This window comes from Pantherophis guttatus, chromosome 8 (assembly GCF_059756535.1).
Source record: "Pantherophis guttatus breed Tessera chromosome 8, ASM5975653v1, whole genome shotgun sequence".
Classification (NCBI taxonomy): Eukaryota; Metazoa; Chordata; class Lepidosauria; order Squamata; family Colubridae; genus Pantherophis; species Pantherophis guttatus.
This window is the reverse complement of record NC_142070.1, coordinates 57097607-57109906: the sequence shown is the minus strand read 5'-3', so window position 1 is coordinate 57109906 and position 12300 is coordinate 57097607. Positions and strand designations below refer to the sequence as shown.

The window sequence follows — 12300 nt, the reverse complement described above, 5'->3', positions numbered from 1 at the left end:
AATACAAGGGTATTTCAGAAGACATCAAATACGTGAAGCTTTATGGCTGAATTGGGAGAAGGTTAAGAAACTTTATTACTTGAAAATACCTGTTTGGATATCTATGTTACATATAAATGCCTAACACTGTGCACCAATGGCAGGGCAAGGGTTAACACCACCCATCCCACCTAGTCCTTCTCTTGGCCACTCCTCACCTTGACTCCACCTCCCAGGTATATAAGGTGTTGCCCAAGAGTCCAGAGAGCACTCCAGATGTTCACCTGTAAGAGATAAGAAAGATGTAAATAAATACTTTTTGAATCAAAATATCCTGGGTTGGAGTTATTGGGAGGAGTTATTGTTAAACTCCTCCTCCTGCAGCTTCCCCAGCTTTCTGACTCGATCTGTGCTAGATCGGACACACCAAGCCCTTTCTCTGCCTTTGGCATAGTTTCAGCCTTGCTAATTTGCAAAACAATTCCCCTTTTGTGAGTGAGAAAGAGGTGCTTCAGCGAGACTGTTTGATCTCCGCTGTGACCGCTTGAGGTCTGCAGGGATTGAGGCTTGTTATCAAGCCTCTCCCAGCTACGGCGAGAACGGCTCACATCTGAAACCGCCGTGGGGAACCTCCTCGTGGAGTAGCAGGTTCCCAGCTGCCAGGCGGCTCAAATTACAGCTTGATTCTGGGGAGTGGGGATTTCCCACCTCTCCGAAGGCACCTCTCAGCAGCTTTCTCTCGCTGCTGTTTTCAGCCTTTTTTCTCCCTCATAGCCTCAGCTTGCCACCTGCAGGGGCCGCTGGGAGTTTTTTATCTCCCTTCGCCACCTGAGTGATTGACAGCTCCAAATTGGTGAGATTAATGGAGCTGGGCTTGTGGTTCTTAAAGGGGCGATAGCTCCATTTGGAGCTTATAGCTGGCAGCATTATTTAAAGGGCTTTTATATATATTAGCAGCAATTCTGACTGATTACTAGCAGCCCATTTTAATCTTTGTCCATAGGCTCCTGCCTTTCACAGTTGACGGCTGCCATTTTTCTTGCTGCCTTGTGGCAATTAGAGGCCTTCATATCCAAGATGGCCGCCTGCCATTCCAAGGCGTCTAAACGCCACCAAACTGAGGAACCTATGCCTGGCCCTTCATCTGCTGAGCCGGCCAAAAAGGCGAAGAAGGCACATTCCTCTAAAGAGGACAAGAAGGCAGAAGACAAGGCCAAAGAGGAACTTCGCTTGCACAAAGCGATAGAACACTCAATTCAAAAGGCCATGAGAGAAGCCTCTATTAGAGAGGCCCCTGTTCAGCAAGGGCCTGTGGCTCCTCAGCCACCTTTGGCTCCCCAACCTTCCTCTGCTCTGCCATCCGAGCAACCTGCTGAACAAATCCAGTCCCTACCCCCATTATCTCCGGATGTGAGCCAATTGTAATCCCTCTTGCAGGGGGAGGTCTGTGAGAAACACGTAACAAAATGGTAGCAGAGGATGGTTATCAGCCCAATTAATCCAAGATATACAAGGAGCTCCCAAACTGCCTGAAGCGAAAGGGAGACCAAATACCTGAGCGTTCACTAAGAGAATGGCGACACAGTCATCTACTACTGAAACCATGCCAAGGGAGACAGCGGACGAGGAAGAGCAGACCTCCAGCCCAGGGACCCCAGCAAAATCCGAAAGAGATGACGACCCCGCGATCAACACACAAAGAAAAGGAGGCAACCTGAAAAAGAAGCTGCTGGACCTGATAGATTTAGCCCCGACCAACCTGGAACTCATCGCGGAACTCTGAGCCCTGATCAAGGACTGTGGAGCAGCGACTGAAGGGAAGGAAGCAGAACCCAACCGCAAGGAAGAGAACACGGTAGGAAACCCGTATATAAAACGTTTCCCCACCGAAGAAACCGAGGCCGAATTCACGCCTTCCTCGTGGTGGCCATCTTGGGTAATGACATCACCCAAGATGGCTGACCAACAACCAATGGGATCCTGGGATTCGAATTTTTTGGCGGGAACCGAGGCCTACTCACAAGCCACTGAAGAAAATCCTAACAATGACGAAGATGAATGGGGAGATGACCAAGCTAGCTCGCCTACTGAGCTAGACATCAACAAGGCCGTGCGGATACTAACCACGGCCTTCGGCGCAAAAATAAACCTACCAGGCCCACATCCGAATACTCCGGAGAGACCCAAAGGGGCAACCGGCATACTAAGGGCCCCAAGGGAAAACTACACAGAGTGTGAGGCCACCACGACCAGGGTACCACTTACACAGCTGCCCACCGGGGACCACTACTCGCCGCGCCCGAGGCCCACACCAGAGCCCAGGGGAATCGCCCATCACTTACCGACCCAGCGATCCGTTCTGAGACACCCAGATTGTCCAGCCAGCGAGGGCTTCGGCCTGGACTTCTGCGTCGAATCGAACTGTCTGGACATCTGACCGACCACCGCAGGACATCCGAACCTCCAGAGCCACCAAGGGAGTAATCCGGCGATCCAGATGACTTCCCGGCCGAACTATGACTGACAGAGACCACCCAAGGCCGAGCCATGGAGTCATCCCGCCGATTGGGGCCTTCTTCCAGGAGCCGCGAACACAAGCTCCTTCTTTGGTGACTGCTGGACGAGAATGAATCCAGAGCATGCGCAGAATCCACCTGTAAGAAGAGAAGAGAGAAACATAGAGATAAGTCAGTTAAGAGTCACAACAAGCATCCCTGTCCCATATTGTGAGTTCCCTCATGTTCAAAACCATGGACAGCGACAGACAGTGATTAATTTCACACACAACACAGTGACATTGCCTGCTGATTTCCACAAACTAAAATTAGATGGGACAAATCTCCTAGACTGGAATCAGCAGCTCCAGATTGTTCTCTTGAGAGAAAATATGCTATTCTTAATCAATGACCCACCTAGAAAACCCTGGACATTTGAAGTGGACTGCTTGCACCACAGGGCATATTACATACTCATAGCAAGCATTTCACCCAGCATTTATCCTAGCCTTAATCACCATTTGACTGTATCAGAAATATTACAAAAACTGTTCAATCTATTTTACAGTAAGAGTGTGGCCACCACCACCAGAATCTCTAGGGAGTTTCACTCAGCTAGGCACAAGGCCGGGACCTCTATGGGTGAGCACATCTTAAACTTGAACGCTACCAGGGCTGAACTAATACAAAGAGGGAAAGCCATCTCTGGGGAAAGTATGAAGAGTATAATTATTAATTCACTAGACTCCAGTTGGGATAATTTCATAACACAACTAGATAAAGTAGTGGAATGAAAAAAACAGTGTCCTACAGACTATGATGAGGTGCATGTTAGAAGATGCAGGGCTAGGGCAATCTTTCTGGGCTGAGGCACTCACGTACTCTAACTATACCCTAAACAGACTGTGATCTAGTGTAGTAGGTAAGACCCCTTATGAAATAATGTACAACAAAAAAACCCAAGTAGCACATCTACACATATTTGGGATCACAGCAGACCTGCATATCCCAAAACAGTTAAGACGCAAGGGCAACAAAGTCTCGAGAAAATTGAAATTCATGGGGTATGAATCTGGGACAAAAGGATATAGATTCATAGACAAAGACAATAAATTTATCATATCCAGGACAGCGGTGTTCCACGAAAACACCAATTGGTCAAAAATACACCTCAATGAAGTATTCCCCAGACAGGAAACCACAAACAATGTAAGGGATGAGGATAAGCAAGACACAGTAGAAGCCAAAACACATGAGGGACACAAACCTAGACATCAGGGGGTAACTACCAAAGAGTGGAAAGAGGACCATCCCATCATAAAGCTAGACACACTCACAAAAAGGGAGGCCAGATACATGCATGACACGGAGACACAACCAATCGGACCCATTAGATCCAACAGAAATAAGACCCCAAAAAGATTTGAGGATTACATCCTATCAATACACACAAACAAGATAACACCCAACTCATATGAAGAGGTGCTCAGACTGCCACAGGAAGAAAGGATTAGGTGGGAAGAAGCCATGGAGAAGGAGATGGCCAGTTTGAGAGAACTTAATGTTTATACTCCCTCTAAGACCCTAGCCAACAAAGCACCCATTGGGATGAAATGGGTCTTTAAAATCAAAGAACTTGAGGACAACAAGACTCTATATAAAGCCAGACTAGTAGCACAGGGGTTTGCACAGAAATACCCTGATGACTATACAGACACATATTCACCCACAGTTAGGGCTGAAAGAGTGCCCTGGTAATAGCATCCATTCTAGGCCTCGAAGTATACCAATTTGACGTACAGACCGCCTATCTACACGCAGAACTAGATAAAGAAATTTTTGTCAAAGCATCCCCTGGGAAAGATACACAAAAGGGAGATACTTGGTTGTTGAACAAAAGCTTGTATGGCCTGAAGCAGTCTGGAAAGAGGTAGTATGAATGTCTAGCAAAAATTCTCAAAGACATGGGTTTCACAGCCACCTCTGCTGATCTATGCTTCTTCATCAAGAAAGAAGGCGCATCTATTGAGTACGTGCTTGTGTATGTGGACGATATATTATATTTTGGCCAACATAAACATAGGTGCGATGAGTTTGCTGAGAGGTTAGGGAAACACTTCACACTAAAGACCTTGGGAAAAGTGAACAAGTACCAAGGGGTCCAAATCAACAAAACACAGAAGGGATTCAGAATCTCCCAGAAAGAAAAGATATTGGAACTCCTACACAAATGCAACATGAAGGATGCCAAACCGTGCAAAACACCCATTCAGGCTGACTTCCTGAAACATATGTACGATGAAGGTGAACCATTCAAGGACAATACACTATATAGATATGTCATTGGATCATTATTATACATAGCTAACTGGACAAGGCCAGACATCATCCTTGCGGTCAACCTTCTGTCTAGGCATGTCAGCAAGTCAGAAGCATATAATTGGGAGAGTGCAAAACGAATACTCAGGTATCTAAAATACAGCATGGACGCTTGCCTATGTTTAGAACCAGAGAACCTATCTTAACTTGTTATGCGGATGCTGACTGGGCAAGGGACACAAAGAGCAGGAAAAGTACTTCTGGCTACGTATTCTTCATCAACAACTGCCCGGTGCATTGGTATACTGGAAAGCAAAATTTGGTAGCTACATCCACAGCGGAAGCAGAGTACATCTGCCTGTCAAAAGCAGCCAACAACTTAACATGGTTCGATGACCTGCTTTCCAATATATGGACTGAACCAACCTACCCAATAACTATACAGGAAGACAATAAAGCAGCTATAGACATATCCACGGCGGACGCTGTGGGTCAAAGATCAAGACATATAGATATCAAACACAAACACAGTTATCAAACATTGGTTTCATCAAAGCCATACATTGTGAGACCGTTGAACAAATTGCGGACATCCTGACCAAACCCTTACAGAACAAACAACATGCCTATCTAACTTCAAAATTAGGTGTACATATGCAACACACACACATGTCTAACTGTTAGGCATTTAGAGGGGGATTTGTTACATATAAATGCCTAACACTGTGCACCCATGGCAGGGCAAGGGTTAACACCACCCATCCCACCTAGTCCTTCCCTTGGCCACTCCTCACCTTGACTCCACCTCCCAGGTATATAAGGTGTTGCCCAAGAGTCCAGAGAGCACTCCAGATGTTCACCTGTAAGAGATAAGAAAGATGTAAATAAATACTTTTTGAATCAAAATATCCTGCGTTGGAGTTATTGGGCTAGATCCTCGGAAACACATAACAATCTACAGTAGAGGCTTTTTCTTATCCCGTAATATTTAGAAAGGAACAAATTATTAGGTATAGTGAACTATTGGATGAAAAGGGTGAACTCAAATTAAAGCAGGAATTAGAGGAACAGGGATTTAAGATCTGTCATTGGCCCCCACGGAGAGGGCTCGCAACTTGGGTGTCCTCCTGGATGCACGGCTGTCCTTAGAAGAACATGTGATGGCCATGGCCAGGAGAGCTTTCTATCAGGTTTGCTTGATTCGCTAATTGCATCCCTTTCTGGATCGGGACTCCTTGCGCACGGTCACTCATGCCCTCGTCACTTCCCGCCTGGACTACTGTAATGCTCTCTACATGGAGCTTCCCTTGAAGAGCACCCAGAGGCTCCAACTGGTCCAGAATGCGGCCATGTGGCTGATTATGGGAGTGTCGTGGCGCTCCCATGTAACACCTCTCCTGCGTGAGCTGCACTGGCTTCCGGTGGTCCTCCGGGTGCGATTCAAGGTGTTGGTGACCACCTTTAGAGCACTCCATGGCTTAGGACCTGGGTACCTATGAGACCGCCTTCTGCCACCGAGAGCCTCCCACCGGCCAGTATGCTCCCACAGAGAGGGGCTCCTCAGGGTGCCGTTGGTCAAACAATGTTGACTGGCAGCCCCCAGGGGGAGAGCTTTCTCTATGGGAGCACCTGCCCTCTGGAACAAGCTCCCCCCGGAGATACAGAGGATTCCAGATTTACGTACTTTCCGCCGGGCCCTCAAGACTTTTTATTTCAACAAGCCAGGCTGGCCTAACTTCTCCAATTGCTTAATTTTAATTTGAATTTTAAAAGAGGTATTTTAATTGTTGGACCAAAATTGTTTAATATGTTTTTAAACTGTTCTTAAATTTTTGTATTCTGTGTGTTTACTTTGGCTGTTCACCACCCTGAGTCCTTCAGGAGAAGGGCGGTATATAAATTTAAATAAATAAATAAATAAAGATGGATTGGTTTTCATATATGCAAATATTTTCTAGATATCGAGAAGATTGTAAGCAGGAAGGGTTTTACAAGGCTTTGACTCATTTGGATAAGATTTTAATGGGAGCAGACGATCGTATTATTAAAAAGCTGTATGGGTTTTTGTTAGAGTTAAAACTGGAAGAAGAACAAGTTAAAGAATCGATGGTAGCATGGGGGGAAATTTTTGGTTATGGGATTGATTTAGAAAAATGGCAAAAATTGTGGTCTCATAACTATAAAATGACAATGTTTACAGCAAATAAGGAAAATTTGTATAAGATGTTTTACAGGTGGCATTTGTCCCCATCGAGAATCGCCAGAATGTTCCAGAACAAATCGGAGAGGTGTTGGAAATGTCATCAGACCTCGGGATCCTATTACCACATGTGGTGGACATGCCTAGAAGCAAGGAGATATTGGACTGAGATACACATGTGGCTGGAAAAAATGACCAAGAGACACATAGACTTTAAACCAGAGATATTTTTATTAGGGATTTTACCAGAAATATATAACAAAGAACTGCAGTATTTAATTGTGAATCTTCTAACAGTAGCTAGAATTGTATTTGCTAAAAATTGGAAAGCAGAAATGATACCTACAGATGAAGAAATTATTAGAAAAATGTTGGACTGTGCTGAAATGAGTAAACTGACATTACAAAAATGAGACAGCATGAAAAAAAACAATATTATTTGATATGGGATTTATTTTATCATTGGCTAGATAATAAAAAATGGTGATATATAAATAAATGCTGAAATACTTTAAATGATGATACAGCTGATATATTCTACATAAAAATGAGTTGTGGATATGTAGTGATATTGTGAAGAGAGCAGAGGGCACTAGGGATGCAAACTGACCGATGTACTGTCTGTACTTGATTGAATGAATGATGTTTGTATGTTATTTTTCTTTTTTTTAAATAAAAAATAAAAAAATTGATTTGGAAAAAAAACAGTATCAAACTAGTTACTAAGTCTGCATTACTATTAATCTTCTCATCGTTCCTATCACCCATCTTCTCCCACTTATGACTGTATGACTGTAACTTTGTTGCTGGTATCCTTAAGATTTATATTGACTGTTTCCCTATGTCTTTCATTAAGTGTTGTACCTTATGATTCTTGATGAATATATCTTTTCTTTTATGTACATCAAGAGCGTATACACTAAGACAAATTCCTTGTGTGTCCAATCACACTTGGCCAATAAAGAATTCTATTCTATTCTATTCCCATCTAGAAAGTATGGACTCTTGAGACAGCAGCATTTCAAAAGGAACCTTTTACTGAAAGGGAGTGATTGCAAGACAAAAGCAAAGCAGGGTCTGAGTTCCCCCCAGGCAATTCCGTTAGGATAAAGTGGTTAGAAACCCTTCCTCTCAGCTTGATGTAGAATGAGCCAATCCACATGCAAAGGTGTTGTGGAAACGGTCATCCTGAGAAACAGAGAAGGATTTGTTCCCATGAGTTTCTTCTGTGAGGCTTCCAAACTGAAAGAAAACAGATGGCCCTCCCCTCCTTGTTCACCCCTGCCTAACCCAAGGCAGGGGTGAAATCCAGCAGGTTATGACAGGTTCTGGAGAACTGGTAGCGGAAATTTTGAGTAGTTTGGAGAACCGGCAAATACCACCTCTGGCTGGCCCCAGAGTGAGGTGGGAATGGAGATTTTGCAATATCCTTCCCCCAGGAGTGGGGAGGGAATGGGGATTTTATTTATTTATTTATTTATTTATTTATTTATTTATTTATTTATTTATTTATTTATTTATTTATTATTTATTATTTATTTATTTATTTATTTATTTATTTATTTATTTATTTATTTATTTATTTATTTATTTATTTATTTATTTATTCATTAAACTTGTATGCCTCCCTATCTCCGAAAGGACTCAGGGCGGCTCACAACAATAAAAACAAGCAAAAACAATATTAAAAATACCCAATAGGATTATAAAAGACCATTAAAATCCCCTTTAAAACCCCTTCAGTCCAAACCAGCCAGGCGAAATAACCATGTTTTAAGGTCACGGCGGAAAGAGCGAAGGTTAGGGGCCACCCGGAGCTCCAGGGGAAGCTGATTCCACAAGGTAGGTGCGCTCACAGAGAAGGCCCGCTCCCTAGGGGTCACCAGCCGACATTGTCTGGCCGACGGCACCCCAAGGAGGTCCTCTCTGTGGGAACGCACCGGGCGATGGGGAGCTGTCACTGGCCGCAGATCGTCCACCAGGTACCCCGGGCCTAAGCCATGTAGAGCTTTATAGGTAATTACCAGCACCTTGAATCTCACCCGGAGGGCAACCAGTAGCCAATGCAGGTCCCGCAGGAGAGGTGTAACATGAGAGTATTGGGACACTCCCATTACTACCCGCACGGCCGCATTCTGCACCAGCTGAAGCCTCCAAGTGGTCTTCACGGGCAGCCCCATGTAGAGAGCATTGCAGTAGTCGATCCGGGAGGCGACGAGGGCATGGGTGACTGTGCGTAGGGCATCACGGTCCAGGTAGGGGCGCAACTGGTGCACCAGACGAATCTGGGCAAATGCCCCCCTGGTCACGGTCGTAACATGATCTTCAAAAGTCAACCATGAATCCAGGAGGACGCCTAAACTGCACACCCTATCAACAGGGGGCAACACCTCACCCCCTATAGCCAACGATGGAATATTCCCTTTGAACCGGGATGCCAGTATCCACAGCCACTCTGTCTTGGTGGGGTTGAGCTGAAGCCTGTTCCTCCCCATCCAGAGCCGCACCGCTTCCAGGCACTGGGACATCACACTGAGGGCATCACTGGGCTGATTCAGAGTGGATATAAAAAGTTGGGTATCATCAGCATACTGATGATACCCCACCCCAAAACCACGGATGATCTCTCCCAGTGGCTTCATATAAATGTTGAACAGAAGGGGAGAGAGGACTGACCCCCCACGTAAGGGGCCTCGGGGCAGACGTCTGTCCCCCCGCCAACACTGCTTGCGAGCGCCCGGAGAGGTAGGAGGAGAACCACCGTAAAACAGTGCCTCCCACTCCCAACCCTTCAAGGCGTCGCAGCAGGATTTATTTTATTTATTCATTCATTCATTTATTTATTTATTTATTTATTTATTTATTTATTTATTTATTTATTTATTTATTTATTTTATTCAATTTGTATACCGCCCTTCTCCTACTGGACTCAGGGCGGTGCACAGCCAGAACTAAAACACATACCAATACAAAATTTAAAATTATTAAAAGAACTACATACTTTGGCCCAAATTTAAAACAATTCGAATTAAAACTCATTGACAGATTAAAAGCTAAAAAGCTAAAAAATTAAAAAAAGTGGGGGGGGGGTTTCACACCAGCCCTGCTTGATGGAAAAGAAAAGTTTTCAGGGCACAGTGAAAGACCCGGAGATCCGATATCCTTCTTATCTCTGGGAGCAAATCGTTCCAGAGGGCAGGAGCTGCCACAGAGAAGGCCCTCCCCCTGGGGGTCACCAGCCGACATTGCCTGGCTGACGGCACCCTGAGGAGTCCCTCTCTGTGGGAGCGTACTGGTCGGTGGGAGGCTATCGGCGGCAGAAGGCGGTCCTGCAAATACCCAGGTCCTGTGCCATGGAGCGCTTTAAAGGTGATAACCAACACCTTGAAGCGCACCCGGAAGACCACTGGAAGCCAATGCAGCTCACGCAGGAGAGGTGTCACATGGGAGCGTCCCCTCGCTCCCATAATCCCCCGCGCGGCCGCATTCTGCACAAGTTGGAGCCTCTGGGTACTCCTCAAGGGGAGCCCCATGTAGAGAGAATTGCAGTAGTCCAGGCGGGAAGTGGTGAGTGGCTGAGTGACTGTGTGTAAGGAGTCCCGATACAGAAAGGGACGCAACTGGCGAATCAGGCGGACCTGATAAAAAGCCCCCCTGGCCACGGCCGTCATATGCTCTTCTAAAGACAGCCATGCATCCAGGAGGACACCCAAGTTGCGAGCCCTATCCGTGGGGGCCAATAACTCGCCCCCAATAGCCAGCGATGGCACCAGCTGGCTATATTGGGACGCCGGAAGCCACAGCCACTCGGTCTTGGAAGGGTTGAGTCGAAGCCTGTTACTCCCCATCCAGATCCGCACAGCCTCCAGGCACCGGGACATCACTTCAACGGCATTGTTGGGAGATGTACAGCTGCGTATCATCAGCGTACTGATGGAACTCCACCCCAAAGCCACGGATGATCTCACCCAGTGGCTTCACATAAATGTTGAACAGAAGGGGCGAGAGGACCGACCCCTGAGGCACCCCACAAACAAGGTGCCTCGGGGTCAACCTCTGCCCCCCTGCCAACACCGACTGCGACCGGTTGGAGAGATAGGAGGAGAACCACCGCAGGACAGTGCCCCCCACTCCCAACCCCTCCAACCGGCGCAGCAGGATACCATGGTCGATGGTATCAAAAGCCGCTGAGAGATCTAACAGGACCAGGATAGAGGAGCAACCCCTATCCCGAGCCCTCCAGAGATCATCCACCAATGCGACCAATGCCATTTCCATGCTGTGCCCAGGCCTGAAGCCGGACTGAAGCGGATCCAGATAGACAGCTTCATCCAGGTACCCAGGAAGCTGTCGCACCACCACACTCTCAACAACCTTCGCCAAGAAGGGAAGGTTGGAGACCGGACGATAGTTAGCCAAAACAGCCGGATCCAGAGTAGGCTTCTTGAGGAGGGGCCTCACCACCGCCTCTTTCAAGGCGGATGGCAAGACACTCTCACTCAAGGAAGCATTGATAATCCCCTGGAGTCAGCCTTGCATAACCTCCTGGGAGGCCAGCACCAACCAGGAGGGACACGGGTCCAATAAATATGTGGTCGCGTTCAGCCGCCCCAATATCCTGTCCATGTCCTTGGGAGCAACAGGGTCAAACTCCTCCCAAATGGCAGTCTCAAGACCGGCACCCAACATCCTGTCTGTACCTACCCAGTCAGAGACCAAGCCTTCCCGAATCTGAGTGATTTTATCATGCAGATACTGGACAAAATCCTCAGCATGACCCTGTAAGAGATCCTCCCGCGATCCCAGATGGAGGAAGGAAAGGGTCACCCTAAACAGGGCGGCCGGGCGATTATCTGCCGATGTGATAAGATGGAAAAATAGTTACATTTTGCCGCTTTTATCACCACTAGGTAAGTCTTAATATGAGATCTTACCAGTGTTCGGTCGGATTCGGAGCGACTAGATCTCCAATTGCTCTTTAGGCTTCTTTTCTGGCGCTTCATCTCCCTCAGTTCCTCGGAGAACCAAGGAGCCAGGTAGACTCGGTGACAGATCAGAGGCCGCACAGGCATGACTCGGTCCAAAGCGTCAGCAGCCGCCCTATCCCAGGCGGCCACCAGCTCCTCAGCCAAGCCATGAGTCAGAGCCTCCGGAAATGGCCCAAGCTCCATCTGGAACCTATCAGGATCCATCAGGCGCCTGGGGCAGAACCATCTGGTCTGTTCTGCCTCCCTGCGGCGGGGTGTGGCGGTTAGAAAGTCAAGCCTAAGAAGGGAATGATCCGACCATGACAAGGGCTCAATCACT

The 12300-nt window shown here is 46.8% G+C and overlaps 1 protein-coding gene across 1 annotated transcript in view; it reads right to left on the bottom strand.

Moving 5' to 3' along the window:
• LOC132711536 (uncharacterized) overlaps positions 1–12300 on the bottom strand; it is a 115874-nt gene that overhangs the window by 16242 nt on the left and 87332 nt on the right. The window contains exons 2-4 of the mRNA XM_087875249.1: positions 5588–5653; positions 2322–2633; positions 198–263 (exon numbers count right to left, since the gene is read on the bottom strand). Of these exons, the coding sequence (XP_087731375.1) occupies positions 198–263; positions 2322–2633; positions 5588–5653 (444 nt within the window). The remainder of the gene's footprint in view (positions 1–197; positions 264–2321; positions 2634–5587; positions 5654–12300) is intronic.